The sequence below is a fragment of the Clinocottus analis genome, unplaced genomic scaffold, assembly GCF_023055335.1.
Source record: "Clinocottus analis isolate CAN_PGR_092001 unplaced genomic scaffold, fCliAna1.0.p SCAF_6, whole genome shotgun sequence".
In the NCBI taxonomy this organism is placed as follows: Eukaryota; Metazoa; Chordata; class Actinopteri; order Perciformes; family Cottidae; genus Clinocottus; species Clinocottus analis.
Genome location: NW_027176218.1, coordinates 12,087,743 through 12,105,920, shown reverse-complemented (window position 1 = coordinate 12,105,920; position 18,178 = coordinate 12,087,743). Strand labels below are relative to the sequence as shown.

Below are 18,178 nucleotides of genomic sequence, written 5' to 3'. Positions count from 1 at the left end.
CATTCTGTCCTGACATCACCACAGTGTGCACTACAGTAAGAGAAACAGTGTGTGATAACAACCATGTCACATCATGGCCACTGTAATATATATATATATATATATATATATATATATATATATATATATATATATATATATATATATATATATATATATCACAAATAATGCTGCTAACACTATTAAAAAATGCAGAAAGTCAATACTAAAGATCAATTTTCATGCAAATGTTAAGTAATCCTTTCCATCTATTCTGCTTTTTGTGTTTTGTTTTTGTTTTATCTATTTCGTTCTGTTTAAAGAGTAAATGTGTCTCATTTTTTACTAATTGCATTAGGCTTATCATTTGTGTAAATCACAGATTAGAGTTAAATAATTTTGCACCATTTTATGAATGAAATTTCTTCAATCTTGCTTTATCTATGCATCTGGTCTCGGTTTTATTTCCAAGTTTTCGTGGTACTTATCTTCTCTCTGTGTTTTTACCCTTCATCTCTCTGTAATCTCCTAATACCCCCTCCTCTTTGCCCATTCCCTCTGTGCCACCCTCCTTCCCTGCTTCTCCCTCCCTCCCTCTTTTTCTCTCCCAGGCGAGTGATGCACGCCGCAAACAGTGTGTGCGTGCAGTGTGAACGAGAGCCATCGGTGTGTGTGTGTATGTATGTGTGTGCGTGTGTGTGTGTGTGTCTGGAGAGAGAGAGAGACATAGACCGAGCCCCTAACACGGAGCATGCCTCTGCGTCCGGCAGCCGGCAAACATGAGCCACCCAGCCCTCCACGGCAGGACCAGCAGCAGCAGCAGCAACACACATACACACACTCAAACACATTCGCACAGCCTTACACACACACAGCAAACGGCAGCCAGGGGGCCAGCACTGACAGCGGCAGCTCCCGGGAAGAGGACAGCGGTGTTCCCATTCCTGTTGGTGTTCTGGCTTTCCGTCCCGGTGCAGAGCGGAGCCACAGTGCAAGAGCACCCATGGAAGAGCCGACAGGCAACACCGTGGTCATCCGCATTGGAATCCCAGACCTACAACAGACGGTAAGAGCTCGTTCTGTAGCCACTGCTGGAGAGAGGATGAAAGAGAGGGAAGCTGCCTCTCCCCCTTCCTCTCTGAATGGGTGCTTCCTATCTCTCTTTTGTCTGCTTTTTGGATTCAGCTTCTTTAAACATCTTTAGTTCTCTTACTTTATCCTGCACATCTTTTTTTTTCTCTTTTATCTCTCTTTCTTTTTTTCCTATGCACACTTGCTGGCTGTATTTTCTTGCTGGCTTCTGGGGGTACCACTTCTCCCCGCCTATTCCACTGATGTCTTGCTAATAAATCTACCTCTTCATTAAATGAGCTTCAGCTGACTTTGACAACTGTCCACTTAGGGTGAGAGCGGAGGGAAGAGGGGAGAGGGAGAAGGAGAAGGAGAGGAGGGGGAGAGCACAGAAAGGGGAGAGCAAAGGCATCGGGGATAAAGAAGGCTATAGGAGGCGTTGTAAATCCACTAATGTCTGAGATACTGTTTGTATTGACACAGAGTAGAGAATCAAGGTAGTTATACCTAAACTGTAAAACTTTTACGCTCTTTGTTGCAGCTTTGTGCCGAAACAGACAAAGAGGTCCAGTCCTTTATTCTTCTTCACTAAATCTTTATGCAGGACTCCCTGAAGATGTAGCCTGTGTCTTATTGCAGCCACAGGAAAAAATGCAGCACCATTAGACTGTGACATTGATCCTTACCTCTGTTTTTTTGGCCATATCAACATACAGTATGCAGTGTATTTTCCCCAGAAAATCACTGTGACCATACTGCAGTGGGTTTCTTCCTGTATTTGTTTGATGCAAAAGGTGGTACAGAATAGGGCAAATGTCCATTTGTTGAATAAGTTAATTTCATACATTTTTCAAGCTCTGCTATTCTAATTCTTATGGCGTCAGCAACAGCTATCCTGTCATGTTTGAGTGATTATTTGGACACTACAACAGCCATTCTTGATGAATGGTTCTAGTAGTGCGTATTTTAGCTCTTTTAAAATAAGTAGTTTATTATTTACTGTCAAGTAAGGACATTTTATTTTATTTTCCATAATTCACAGGTTAAAATGATCTTCAACAGAACGTGATTACCTCAAATTGCATACAGATGCAGAGATCTTTCATTGGCTGTCGAATTAGATGAAGTGTAAATTCAACACATCTCTAAGCTATGCTCTCTTTTTCCCTGTCAGTACCATGTGACATAAGATCACACTATTAGAAAGATATGTGGCATTTTACATGCAACAAAACAGCATTAAGCCTTTCATTACAAATATGCCCTTGTGTCAACACTTATACTTACCCTTTTTACTTCTGCTCTCACATTTCTAAAGATGATATCATTGACTAATGGCATAGCAGATTAAACCTTTACAGCCAGACACTGCATACTTGTTCTGATGTACTCAGTTGGGGTTCTGTGTGTGTTTAGTTTCAGTATGCTTTTGATTCTTTCTCCAGACATTGACAGCAAAGCAACAGGTTTTTGTGTTCTTGATTGTCATTGTTGTTGTTGGCTTCTTGATTGAAATGACCCATTATATTTCAGTGAAGCCCCGGCAATGCATGCTAGAAATAAAGACAGGAAATAAAAGGAGAGCAGTTGAAAAGACAGCAGAGAATTCCCCAAAGGTGCTGCAGACTCGCTGTCTGTGAACAAAAACAGTTTTCAATTGAGCTCACACAAACATATACACACACGTACACACACACACACACACACACACACACACACACACACACACACACACACACACACACACACACACACACATTCACACATATAATTTAGACACACACACACACACACACATTCACACATATCATTTAGATACACACACAGACGTTCACACATATTATTTAGACACACACATGTTCACACATACCACTTAGACACACGTGACGTACAACTACACACTTAAATATGCATTTACTTACTTCAGAATACAGACATGCACACGTGACCTAAGATCTTAGTAATCTCATTGCTAAGGGACTTCCCTTAATGTGCGTATGCAATGTAAAGATGCTCAACAGATTATTAGTTTCACTTTCAAGAAGTCATATTTAGTTCACTATACTAGCAAGCACATGCAGCGTGACACAGTGATAGACAGAAGGAAAAACAGAGAGAAAGCCTGAAAGTCTGACAAGCAAACATAGAGGCAGATGACAGATGGCCAGACTCTGACAGTTTGAATCTTTTATGCAGCAGTCAAAAGTGACTTGTGTGTACTCTGAGTGAGCAGTAGATTACACTAGAATAGTCAGCCTGCAGTTGGATTACACACCTCCTGCTGTGTTTCAAGCCTGGATCAGCAGAATGAAGCACCATGCAAAGATCACACCAGGCAACACGTTTCCTCTTCAGCAGGAGAAAAGGGAAGAGAGCAGCTTCATGTGAGAGAGGGAGTTCTCAAATCCAAAATGACTTAATCCTCACACTTATTTTTTCGTACCTATAGTCTGGCTGGAATGGAATACATTGTGTTTTTGATAAGTGTTGAGAAAAGTTGGATTTGACATTAAGAAAGTTTGGACTTTCTGTTTGTAATTTCTGTCATATCCACTTTAAGAAGGCTTCCAGTGAGGACGCGTGCCTTAAATAAAAGATGCTGGAATGGAATGCATGTTGATTTAGTTTATAAGTTAGACTAAGCCAAGCCTAGTATTGTTTAACTGAGTAGCTCAGTCCTGGCTGCAACATGGGTACTGTGTCTTGGTAGTATTGGACGGTGAAGCTGCATTAGCAGTCAATACTGACATTTGTTTCGTCAGACTTTCGGCTGGATTATTTGCATAGATGGTGTTTTTTTTTGGAACATAGGTATCATTTGTTAGTCATCATATCCAACTTCACCAATACTTTATCTATGATTGTTTGAAAAAAGGAGACAGCTTCCTAATGCTGCTAATGGGTGTCATTCATCTCCAACAAGAGAATACTGACATAAATAGTCTGCCTCTCCTGTTGTCTCTTTTAGTGTACTCCTTTTTTTTTAATTCATTAACAGCAGGTAATTTGCTGTCAGAAGTATCAGTCGGATTATGATTATTCTAAAAAAAAAGAAAAGAAAGGCAAAAAATAACCCCCTTTTTTTCATCCAGACAGGGTGTGTCCTCATCATATCTGGGTACCATGGACTTATACTTATACTTTTGAGTCTTCTGTGCAAAATGTTTACTGCTTGGAGAACAATTTGGTTTACGGTTGTGCAAGTCCAGGACCTCGGCTCCATCATTCACAGCCTCCCTGTTTGGTATCTCACTTGGATTAGACCCATGTGCATTTTTTTTGTGTCAATTTCTTGCATACTTAGTTTGGCCCCTGGCTGTATCTACCATTGATGTCACTGAGGTTTGGACCTTGGCATTTTCTGATTAAAAATAACTTGACTTTGGTGCAGCAAAGATATTGTACAATGCCAAGATTACAAACTTGCGCATCATCTCGATGCCATCATTGCTTGTGTGTGTGGTTGTTACAAAATATGTACTCAGCCTAAAAAATAAAGTTATGCATTGTATAACCATTTAAACAGTATGCTATGCAGGTAGTTGCTGCATGCAGTGCATCATTAAATAGTGGAAAGGACATCGTATCAACATTGTTCATTAAAAAGTCAGCTGCTGCAGGAACAAAAGCATCTTGAGCTGGTTGCTCTTGCTACTCTTCATGAAGGTAATGTACAGAGGATGGACTATACAGCTTCCTTCTGGGTTCTCTGCTCTGTGCTGATTTTGTGATTAACACATTTTCCCATAAATTCTTCATTATAGTCGTCCCCTGTTATTTTGTTATGTAATTTTTTTATTTTCCTCCTTTCTGCTCTTTGCTCTAATCCTGGAGAGGAACTACTGTGCATAGAGAAGATGATGCAAGACATACGTTTAATTAATTGTCCTGGATTGTGCCCACATGCCGTCCACTTCTCACTGAGATCTGAACTAGATGTGAGCAAGGCCACGCCGGCATGTGATTTGACTGACCAGAACCCAAAGCGAGAAAGATCTGATATCAAACTATACTGGCTTGATGGTTAATGTGTCCCGGTGTCATTTAAAAGACAACAAGACCCATGTTCTTGTATTGAATAGCTTTTAAACTATAAAAAGCAGATTAAAAACAAAGCCATAACAACAACAAAAAAACATTCTCCTTAGCCTTAGATAATTGGTGCCATCCGGTGCAGTAGTTATTTGAAGAGGCTCTCATATTATCCAATTCTTCATGTGCCTGTTATTGGATGACTGCAGTGGTTTGACAGTTTATCCAAAACATCTTACTCACAGAGATTGACATATGCAATGTTCTATCAGTGATTGGTGGGCAACTCTCTGAAATGCCTCCCATGTGCCCATGTTGCTATTTTTAGATTTATTCACAGTGGCAGCAGGGGCACACAACGTGGCTAGGATATTCCTACCTCTGTTTGCTCACAGCACCCATGAAGGGAGAAAGCTAGAGAGAGATTTGACCCTGTGTGACACTGTTCCCTTTATTCTTATCTTACTTGCCATTCATTCCTCTTCCACATGTCCACCAGGTCCTGCACAAAGAGAAATAATGCAGAAAAAGGAAAAGGCTTTAAACAAGAGGAGTGTAATCGCATATCGTGTGAGGGGAGCAAAGCAGGAGTGTGTTTTTAAATCAACTATGCCGAACCACCACTGGTCTTACAGAGAAAACAAATGTTCTATTGCTCGTATGACCCAATAAGGCTTTCACGCTGAATTGACCCTTCACTGGGCCTCACATCCCGCCGCTACTCTGTCAAGCTGTCATAGGTACCATCGAGCCCACACTGTCACAAACTTAATTCCCTGAATAAATATTATCACATTTTTGAGCTTTCAAAAAGAAGTAGACATTAGGGTTGAAACATTGCCTTTGAAGGATACATCCAGAATGTCAAACTGATTCAGCAGCATAAACAGGTTATGAAGATAAAGCTTTAGCCATAACCTACATATCACAGCGTAAAAGTGGACCACCACATCACCTGATCCAGACAGAAAACAATAAGTTAAAGGAACACCACTGTTCCTGTAAAGCTGGGTTGGTCCTTATTCATCATCTTACAGGCATTAAAAGGCAAAAGAAAATCCACAAAACCAGCTTAAAAATGTAAAATATCAGAATCAATTGAATGGGTCTTTGAAGCAGTGCCAATTAGTGTCCGGGCCCTGGTTTGAGCTATGTTTCTATGTTAGGCCCGTCTTTGTTTGAGGTCAGAGTAAAAAGGAAATTCCTAACGTGTATGCTAGACAAGCTTGTTCTTTATTTAGTGCAGATACCAACAGTCTTGCAATAGAGAAGAAAAGGTACGCTAACTGTAATAGGGATGTAAAAAGAGAATAAATATTATTTTTGGGAAAGTGCTTTTGGAGACAATAAATCCAATCAAAAGCAATTATTGTTCACGAGGGGATAGCCAATTCTGCTTTAAACCTGTAATTAGTTTATTGATCTGCTCTCCTTTAAGTTATCTCTATTATATTCACTCACCTTGTTCACTTCTCACTTGTTTTTCAGTCTTTGTTTTTCTCCATCTCTTTCTCGCAGTGTCTAGCCTGAGAGAAACCTGGGAATAGACAGAGATATTAATATTACCCCAATCATACTGAGCTTTTGTTACAGGTCTGGGCTGGATATTCATTGTGTTTGTGCAGGGGGAACAACCTCCCTATTGTAATATTATCTCTATAACCAGAAATGAGAGAACACTAGATTGTAATAAGTGATTTTTTTTCTTCCTAAGCATATAATAAGATAGTGTGGCCTCCACCAAGACATTAACTTATCTGATTTAGTAATATTTTAAGACTTAATTTGTTTTAGTAAAATGTTGAGTTGAGATTGTGTACAATGGCAAGAGCTCTTAAAGGGCCTTGAAAGTGAGCCTGGCAGTCAATACTTTAGTACTATACTCTCTACCCTGCTACCGATGGGAAAAAAGACCTCTCGGCAATTTACACACTAAAAGCTTCTACCTTTCCCTCCACAGGAGGAGAGATCGGTCTCTACTTTTGTAATCATACTGAAATGAGCCTGTTTTACCAGCAGCTCAGATGTAGGCTCCAAAGGTAGAATGTCTTTGATTTTCACTCAATTATAAAATAATTACAACTTAATTGCCTTTGGTTTAAGCTAGACCCCGGCAGCAACTGTTGCAAAGAGCCTTATGGAATCTAAAGCAACATTCTAAAACTTTAACTTTGCATTCTGGAATTGTAACTTGACAGGTTACAATTTTGGAACGTTAAAATTCTATTTAACGAACATGATGACTTAAGTGACAGTAAAATTGTCACTGAAGTCATCATGTTCATGTTCAGACATCAGACACTACTGTGTATTAATAGTTATTTATTATATTTGATATAGATTTATTGATGTAAATGAGGTTGAAAAAAATTAGACTTTATTGTAGGACTGAACGATTGGCATGTATTCGTTTTAGCGTGCACCTTATGATCTGGCAGAAGATAGTACAATCACATATTATTTTCAGTATTACATATTGATGAAACACAAATATTATTAAGTAGTATATGCTTTTCTTCTACAATACCAAGAGCAGGGTTGTTATAAAATATGAATTTTTTTTTTTTTTTTTTATGTATAATTAATAGTACATTTAAAATGTGCTCAACCCAGCCTGATAGTTTTAAATGTCAGGGACTAAATCCAAAATGTGAAATCACAACAAAATGAATTAACTATACTATATTTGGGCTGTTACAGCATCTGGTATTGACGATAACTATAATATTTGAAAAAATTAAATATTGATTTCAAGGTTTTTGGGGCGGCTGTAGCTCAGGGGGATGAGTGGTCGTCCCGTTAACACAAGGTAGCCGGTTCTATCCCAAGTTCCCCCATAGTTCACATGTCAAAGTGTCTCTGAGCAAGACACCTAACCCCTGGTTGCTCACAGGGCAGCCCACTGTTTCTTAACCAAGGACGGGTCAAATGCAGAGAAGAATTTCCCCATGGGGATTAATAAAGGATGAGTTCCCTTTTTTTTGTTTTATGAGACACATTTGATATTGTGGTAATAATTCAATGGGTCTTAGCAACTCTTTCCACACAATTAATTTGACAAAAAAAGAGTCAAAAGGCACAACTAACCAAGCTAAAGACAACTTTACATTGTTATTGTGACTTACTTTTGCAACAATTATTGTGTAAAGAACATCATATTTTTAAAAATCTATAATAACTTTTCAGTTCCTTAAAATTAGATCCTTTTACTTATTTTTAAATTCCATTTTATGTTGAATTTAGAATTGAATGAGTTCTGAGTTTGACTTGGTCATGCACCCTGTTATTTAAGAGCGGAGAGACTCACAAAGGATGAAATCTTCCTATTACTGTCTCACAGTACCTTTGTTTATTTATGTATGCTAAAAAGAGGGATAGTGTGTGACTGGCAGTGAGTGCAAAAACAGGGAAAGAAGGTAAAGAAAAATTTGTGTTTGAAAGAAGTCATAATATACTCATCACAGTTCCTAATGCAGGACCTCTCAGTATATGATTGTGATCCTTTTCACCTAACATTCAGTTTCATCACCTCCACAAATAAACTGAGTTGGATTATTTTAGTCGAGGAGAATTGTGACCAAAAATAAATGCTTTCAGAACAAGTTCTCTTAAGAGGGGTTTCCACATGTCTGAACAGTATTAAGTAAATAAATAATAACACTCACACACTCACTCACTCACTCACTCACTCACTCACTCACTCACTCACTCACTCACTCACTCACTCACTCACTCACACAGTTTGTTACTTGTTAAGAGCACAGCAAAGCATCAGGCACATAAATCAGAAAAACAATTGGGAGGAATTCACAATGACTATTTGACATCTTCCAGTCTGCCTTTAGTCCCCTAAAACTCTTTCTATTGAATGATCATTTTGGGAATATACTTTTTACATTAACCCTGTAAAATTGAAAGTTAGAACAAGTAATGAATTTTCCTTTAAAAATGTATCAATTAAATGCATTGTGCAATGAATTGTGGCATTGATACATAAATGGGGGGCGGGATAAGGAGAAGTGTGTCATCATACTTAATAGTGGTTGAAGAAATTTATGCCTTAAAGCCTTTAACTACAGGCCCCATTGGTCAGTTTAAAAAATCCAGCAAGTTTCCTTGGCAACCAGCAAGAGTGCGCTGCGGCTTGGCACACTGAGAGTAACTGGCTGATGATATGCAAATTTAAGGAAACAGAAACTAAAGTTAAAAAAAGGCTCAGAGGCAGGATAAATATGTCCTGTGAAACAAAAACATTCCCTCCTTTAAAACCTGTCGACTGTAAGTCTGGAGTTTACTGACTGCACACAGCACTGTTGTGGTGGTTAAGATGCAGGATATTCCTCTGCGCCGGGATGCTGTGGTCCTACACAAGAGGATGCAGAGAATAACAGTGTACATTTAAAATGCAGTGACTGAACACTGAGCCAGACAGCAAGTTTGGTATTGACAAAGTAGAAGAGAAAGCTGCTGAAGAATATTTGAGCAATACCTGTTTCTAAGTACTGTACATTTGTTGGTGTGTGAGTTGTGCAGTGTGCACTACGTGTGCAATTTGTGAGTCATGAGGGTCTCCTATTCTTCACAAATGTTCCATTAGTGCATCAAGTTTCCATTTAGGGACGCAGCAGTGCTGCTGCAAGAACTGAATCTGCTTAGTTCCATCTACTGGTGTATTTACCTGAGTATAACAGATAGTAATTACTACTGGTTAATACAGTATTCCCATGTAGAAATCAACCAGATCCACTCCCCATGATTTGAAGAGTTTCAGATCGAGAAACTTTTGTGGTCATCTGGTACGACGAGTGAGGGAGAGTTTGCAGTACAAACGAGAACAAATGCTGAATGTGAAGTGGCTGCCAGTGGCCACTGACCGGAGTTTACAGCGTGCTAGCTTTTTACTGATTCAGGTCCAGGGTCCTCTGCAGATGAAAGATACGGTTCCTCTGAGTCTCAGCATTAAAAGATGCTATTTGACGCAAGAACTACAGATCTGTAACCTCTCCCTCTTTCCCAGTTTTTAAGTCATGTAACTTGTTAACTTTTGACATTTACCTCTGTGGAATTACAAACCATTTTTATATATTTATTGTGTATCACTCATGCTGCTGTAGCACTCAGTTCATTATCCACACATCCACTTCAACACAAATTAAACTCAACTATTCGTGTCAATGGGCAGCATGAATCACGCACCATTGTCCATAATTAGGGATATTCCCGCCTCAGCATTTTCTGTGTGAATAGAGTGTGTAGTGTGTGTTCACACGGTGTCTCTCAAGGTGTCTGAGTCGTGATGGTAGCTCATTAATCGGAGTTAATTGAATCAATGCTGTTTTCCTTGCCGTGTCCCAGGAGTATAGTATGGTAATAGTTCAGATGTAAACCCTGGGGTGCTGTGTTCATTTAATACTATGGGATTTGGAGATTGACTGTGGAGTCCACTGTGTATAGCAGCGTTTCTGTGAGTAAAACTTGGTCATTGCCCACATTTCCTGAAAGATTTCAATATCCCGGACAAATGATGTAAATGTCATTCTTTTCATACATAAGCCTTTAGCCAACACGTTCATTTAAATGTTTTATATGAAAAGATATCAGGACATTCTCTTCTAGCCTTTTTCAATACAACTCTAGTTGTGCTTTGGGGTGAATTATTTTAAGTCAACATTATGACCAGAAAGATTGAGATACCTCAGACCAGGAAAAAAATGGTAATTACCAGATAATGAAATCCCTGATGTATAGACCCACAAATAGTTTCCCATAGCCAAGGCTGAAGATTAAAGAGAGAGGCTTGTTCATAGTATTGATAATTCCCTATATCAAACAGATGTGTGTTAGCTATTAAGAGGGAGCTCAGCTGTAGTATGTGATTACCTAAAGGGGTCAGACTGTCTCATTTTTACAACAATTGCGTGTGGAGGCTGACTCTGATAGACACAAATGGATACTAATAAATGTATATATTAGTTTGTCTGTAGCCAGATGCGTCCTCATGACGTGTTCACTTTTAACGGCAATGTTTCATGGTTGGCTTGCGGCAAGCAGTGATAGCAGGATGAGAAAAAGATAGCTGTTGTTTGTTCGAACCACTAGTGTCTGAATATTTTTCACTGATGCCAGCAGCATAGTTAGTGCCCAAGGCATTTTATTTGAAGATGGATTAAATATGCTAAATTAAATGTTCTTTAATAATAGTTTTAAATTGATTGATGGATTGATTTTGAGTCACCATTAGTGAATTAAACACAATGGAGTAAGGTCTTTTAAGTTGTTTTTGATGAAGAACCAGTGTTAAAATGTACTGCAATATGTGACATATGGACAACCTTGAAGCTCTTGCCTGTTCATCGCTTGATAAAAGACTGAGACAAGCTACTCAAATTATCAAAGAAATGCATTCATTAAAAATGAAAGATAATTTATCGTTGATTACTGTAGTTACCGATACAATGAACAGTGTATGTGTTGATACAGACAGTTACATTGGGATGTTTACTTAACAGCTTTGTTATAAGCATAGTGTAGACATAAAGAGACAGAGAAGCCGGGATGAACAGACTCAGGAAAGGTTAGCTATAAACAGACAGCAAGTGACTCATTTACATGTCAGGCAATAACATGTGCACCTTTTCCTGCTCATCTTTTATAAACATATGGAGGTCTGAAAGATAATACACTATTAGTTTGTATCCCTGTTGCTGAGTTTACTCCCACTGGATCCTCAGATTGAGACAGAGAAACATGTGCACCTACTATCATCTTGGACTCTGGCCAAACAGAAGGGAACTCAAAGAGCAGAGAGTCAGGGGAGGCTAGCAGGAGAAGACAGGCAGTTCATTTAGTCTGTCTGTGAACCCTGTGAATGTTTGTTCATAGTTGATTGCAAGCCCAATGAGCATGCACACATACTCTACAGTAGTAGAACACTATTGTTAAACCCATCCATGTTTTGTATATTCTATACTAATACATTTTACTTTAATTGAATATATTATCTGGTTTACAAGGGAACAATCAAATGTTAGCTTTAGTGATCTGTATGGTCCCTTAAGGACATTGGCTAATAGGACTCCAGTCCTAGCATCCAGTAGGAGACTCAACACTGTTAATTAGTGCATATGTCATCTGCACGGCGACAGCCAGAGGTCTTGGGAGATGGAAACAAGGCTGGGTGAGAGTCATTACACTCCATCATCTCAGCACTGCTCTCTTCTTCTTTCACTTAATTTCACTACTTCTTCGCTCTCTGTTCTCTTCTCTGTCGATGCATCACTTCTTGCTAAAAGGCAACAACAATGCCCTGTCTCTTTCTATTGTGACTGGATGCCATCTGCGTCTTTAGAGATACCAGGTCATGTCCTGCTCCATGCATCATTCTTGATGGAATAATCTCTAACAAGCGCACACAAACATTACAGATAGTAAGGTACTTTTGGACCATGTGTTAAATTTGGATGGGGAATGTTGAAATGCGTGTTTGTGTTTTCACTTAGTCAACTTGTTTGCACTTGAACTTGTGTTCACATTGAGTGGGAAATAAAAAATACAAACACAACAAAATCACTCCACCTATAGCCTTAACCTCGTTAACATTTTACTGTAATGCATTTCATGTAATTTCTGTGCCAATAAAATAAACAGAGATTAGCATACTATTTGAGTTCATTAATGTGCATTCAGGACTTTGGGCCAGACTTGTTAATTAGATGGTGCAACCAGTCAAGAAACACTACTTTTTTTGGTTTTGCAGCACTGGATCTTTCAACTAATACACTTTCACAGTGACCTCTTCTCGTGATGGCGGATTTAAACACAACAAAGCTTCACAGTGTGGAACAGCACTATTACAGAAGTTATGTTACACAACACTGAACAAGACTCAATCCATGAAATACATAATACAAGGTAACAGTACAGTGCAATTAAACTTAAAACAAAACCAGATAAAAACATACAAAGACCTATCTCTGTACAGAGAAAAGCCTCTCGTTAGATTGCTTCGTCGTGGTTAGTGTGTTCCTTCGGACTGATGCGGTGGAATTTCAGTAATAATAGTGAAGTCCCAACAAAACCTAATTAGCTTTACCTTCCAAATGCCCAATGGTCAGTTTAGCTTTTTAGGTCATCTAATATGGGGATTAGTTGAAAAGCTGCAGCCTTCTTTGACTTCCTTCATGCTTTCTTTGTTTGTTGTCCCACGTGTGACCTACAGTTGTTCCCTCATCTCCCTCAAACTCCAATTTGAACAGACGAAAGATCAAGGATCAGCCCTGGATTAAAGAATTTGAAGACGAGAGGGACACTGAAGAGATGAATGCTATACCCCTGGGTGTCTGATCTAAACCAGTGTGTGATTGAGTTTGACATGGCAGGGCATTGATAAAAACACAAGGCCACACTGGCTGCACGTGTAAACACACATGAACACGACCAACAGATGCAGTGTAGCAGAAAAAACATTATTTAGCATTTCTTTTTTTCAGCTCAAATGTCGTGACCAGCCACATTTCTGCAGTGTAGTGAAGCACCTCACTTGACTCTCTCTCCACTGAAACATATGCCTGCTGCAGTATCTTATTCTTTTACTCTAACATACTCTTATCTAGAAGTAAAAAAAATAATTTCAGCTCTCCTTAGCTTCAAACATTATTTTAGTGTCACAGGAGTGTAACAGTAACAAGACTGAATGGCTTTGATGGACTGCAGAATTATTTCTACATTATGATGGCTAAACCTCCAACATTTAATAAGACCATTTGACCATAGCAAAGCATTAACATGAATATGGTCCATTATTTAATCTAGGACTGCAAGAAACAATGATTTTCTTAATTGATTTATTTTCTCAATATTTTATGAAGTAATTATTTTGTCTACAAAACACCCATGCTGGTCTTAAATATCTGGTTCTGTCTGACCAACAATCCAAATATATTTCATGTGTATACAGACTGTACACTAATTGTCAAGTTCTACCTAACGTTCATTTTTGCCAGCACTTGCCCAACTTGAACGGCTGGTACACTGAGTCCAAAGGATGCACGGGACAACTCTTTTCAACACAGCCTTGATTTTATTGTTTCTCTTATTATTTAAGAGCTAGTGGGTCCTTATAGGTTGAAAACCTATGAACACAAAAAAGCAAAAATTATACAAACATGTAAATAACTTTAAACAATTTCAACCCAACAAAATAAAATAAATAACTACGCTACAAGTGGCTTCTTTGGTTGCACCACAAGCTGACTTACTCTGCCTCTGTCTCTGCCTCTGTACCCACAGGAGCTTTTCTCTTTTTCCTTTTGACACGGGAATGTAATTTGAACTTAACAATAATCATAGATTAACACTAAAATACATTCAGAATGTGAACCAACTCTTACAATACATAACATCTCAGCATTTACCTCATTCTCCTATTGCGTACGTTTTCAGTTTTTCTTGGGGCTTGCTATGACTTTGTAAGTACCGGGTCCATACAGAGTAGAGGAATGTTGTTATTTGTGATCAAACATGGTACACTAGAAAGGATGGAGAAGGGCAGATGAAGATGAGGACTCACCAGCAAATAGCCGTGAGGATTTACTTGGTTTGACACATTTTTTACTTGCATGTCCTCATAGTGTTTTCAGGCAGCAAGCTGCTTCCACTGCACTGGTCACAAAGACATGCTGTCAAATTTGGCAGTAAAGTTTAACTCTGCTGCCAGCAACCTATGCCATGATTTAGTTAAGCTAATTGAGGCTGGTGTTGCTTCATGACAATACATGTTTAATTGTTTTATTTGTACAGTGCTGGTGAAGAAGTATATACAGGTAATTCATGGCACACATTTTGACTTGTCAATGCAGAAAAAAGTGGAATAATTAGCATTAATGATGACTAAGTGGGCCGGTTCTACTTCCACATGCTCATCCACTGACATGACTTAAGAGATTCTTCATTAAATGTCGCCATCATTAAGGTTATTATTTAACCTTTTCCTGCTTTGACAAGTCCAAATGTCTGCCAAGAAATGGTCTATTATTAGAAAGAATGTTGAGAGTAAATGTTCACTTTCTGAGAGCAGCTGAACTTAATTTACTCACAATAAAATAAAAACCTTGAAGGGTCTATTTCTTGGTTGTATAAACTGGAGCATATGGTGCTCCAATGTGTTGATAAGTTTTTGACCTTGAATCTGTCACGACCAGGTGTGTGTGGTGGGGCAGAGTCTCAGGTGCAGAGGAAACTACAGGAGTCACAGTGAGGCGAATGCAAAGTTGTTTACTTTAGGCAAAGTTACAAAAGTAGGAAAAAACGATACAGGACACTAGCTCAAAGGCAATGTACACACATGGGTTACACAAAGACAATCCCACAACGGACAAGTGAAAGACAGACTAAATACACAGGGGAACGCAGGCAACGAGGCACAGATGGAAACAATGTGGGCGGGGCTTTTCAATCACACAGGGGGAAGGCACAACAGGAGGGTCTGGAACCAGAACAGATGAAGGTAATAAACAATCAGTAAACACTGGGAAGACACGGGGTACAACCCAAGTCTCTATGGCCCAATCCCAATCTCCACCCTAAACCCTCAAGCCCTGAACCCTCAGGGACTCACTGACGTCAGCTGCTAACTGGTTGAGTGTGAGAGTCTGTGAGGGCGTGAGCTGGTGTGAATATGAATGGGACAGCACTTTGCTGCAACATCACGTGACTACATACAAAAATATTGTGTGCAACTATGTATTTATTTTAGACTTTTTATTCACTGGTTCAAACGTCTTCCTCATCAGATGAGAAGTCATTTTATATTATTCATTCACTCGTTTTTGTCAAAATAAAATGTATGATGAATGTACAGAAAAAAATATCTATTCTGTTTGCATTCCTCTAATTCATGTGTTTTTATGTTCCATAATAAGGTATTTTATCGGGTTAAATGCCCACGTGCCTCTTTGTTTACCTTTTTTTTTTTACGTCTCCGTTCTTCCATTGGGGACTGCGTGTTAAACCTCACGTTGCAATGCATTGTGGGTAATTCCCTTAGGCAAAGTCAGCATCTAATGTTGACTTACGGAAAGGGTCCATAAAGGGCTCAAAATGTCTGCCACAGAGCCCCCAGGCACTCCACAATGTAATACTGGGACACCCCTAAACCCTCAAGGACTTCGCGGGAGCGCGCCTCAAAGTCTGTGAGGGTGGAGATTGGGATTGGGCCTAAATTGTCGTTTCCTCGCTCCTCGATTCAACCGGAAGTGGTTCTGCGCTGCCATATTTCAGGCTGTCCCAAAGCTCTTATTTGGCTTGGAGGAGCGAGGAGCAAGGAGCGAGGAGCGAGGAGCGAGGAGGGAAATCAGAGGAGACATTATTGAGGAGTTAAAGCGACACACATCAGCTGTCAGTCAGCTGCAGTCATCAGAAATTGTGTCGCTTCACGTGTCGCTTCAGAGGAAAGTACGTCTCATGTCTCTTAAAACAGATCCTTGCGTGGTTTCCTTGCGGCTCTCCGTGCATCCCTGGTGGGCGGGACTAAGACGCAAGGAAAGGACGCAAATGAGTGAAACAGAGATGCAATTTAGAGACTTGGCCATTTGCAGGTCTCCCTGTTCCTCTTCATCCAAAGTAACTGGGAATTGGGGATTGGAGCATGTGGTTTATCTTTGTCTTTTCACAGGTTTGCGTAGCAGTAGTATTTATAATTTACATGCATTTTTTATAACAACATGATGTGATACAATGGCCTTTAGCAACAGTTTTAGTTATCACTAGTTGAAGTAGGTCTCTGATCAATACGTTGCTTTACCTCCCTCCCTTGTATTTATCATAAGTCAATAATGTCTTCACGCAATGTGACAACATAACTATAAGAGTAACATCCTCATCCTGAAATATCAGTATACATTGTTATTCTTGTCATAATCTAAGTTGACATTGAATGGCTTTTTAATATCTTTTGTAGGTTGTGTGGAAATACTCATCAGGAATAGATCAGTATTTCCTCTTTGAGAGAAGTATTTTAATATAAAAGTCCACAACGTTTCTATGAACTAGAAGAGTGGCAAACATTTTGTGGATCAACATTTGAACGCCATTACATTAACGCCATTTTTCACCATCTTGCTCTGTGTTTTTCTCTTTCTCTGATTCAGTCACTCTACTTATTTTTCCTTGATTTTACATCATTCACGCTCTTTCTTGCGCTCTGTATATCCACTCTCGTTGGCTCTACATTGCAGGTCAAAAGCATGATTCATTCACGGACGTTATTTAGACATCTTGGACACACATCATTTGCTTACAATGGCACCAAGGAACTAGTGCAAAACCGTAAAATACCTGTCCATTCATTTGAATGTGAGCGTATGCGAGTGTGTGGAGCACAGCAGAAACATAAAAAACAATGTGTGGGCATAAGATGCATCAGTACAATAGCTCGTGTACTGCTGCTGTAGCGTTTACATTTCCAGAAGCCCTGTTGACACGTGGAGGCCAAACAGAACCTATCTTCAGTTACAGTCATCGGAAAGGAATAGCATTTACTCCATCGCCCAGATTTTTCAGTTTTATTTGTTTTTTTGCAGTCAGGAAAGACTGTAAAACCTTCCAGCCTCATTTGTGTTGTCACATAAGTACTCTCAATGATTTTGTAATTGTCCTTAATGTCCTTAAATCTTTTAAATTAGTATGGATTACGATGCACTGCTGAGCAACAATCCATTAACCATCTCCTTAACTGCACCCATGTGCATTTGATTTATTGCTTCCACCATTTGTCACTCTTGTCTTGAACAGTTGTCTGTCCAGGTTTGTTTTGGCTCGAACCTATTAAATATTCATTCATTCAATGATTGATCACTATAGTTTGTTGTTCTAGATATTAGAAAACCTTTGATTAATAAATCAAAACAGCATGGGCATTATATTATCGGTGTTCTGCCTACAATGCCCGATGCACTGAACCCATACAGATTTAGATTTGCACTTCCCTGATGTTCAGATCGAATTAGTGCATCGCAACAATGGCTGCGAAGAACAGAGGCCACACTTTGTGACTGCGATGAACGTCTTTCTGTACCCATTGGAGTTTGTTTTATGCTGT

General features: G+C 39.2%; 1 protein-coding gene across 7 annotated transcripts in view; it reads left to right on the top strand.

Moving 5' to 3' along the window:
* The first annotated feature begins 730 nt into the window (after positions 1-730).
* The window catches only part of shank3a (SH3 and multiple ankyrin repeat domains 3a), a 127,239-nt gene continuing 109,791 nt past the window's right edge, over positions 731-18,178 (top strand). For all 7 annotated transcript variants that reach the window (XR_011080116.1, XM_068603195.1, XM_068603194.1 and 4 more), the window contains exon 1: positions 731-1,045. Coding sequence is in view for 6 of the 7 variants with exons in the window: in XM_068603195.1 (XP_068459296.1) it covers positions 731-1,045 (315 nt within the window). In the remaining variant the exon portion in view is untranslated. The remainder of the gene's footprint in view (positions 1,046-18,178) is intronic.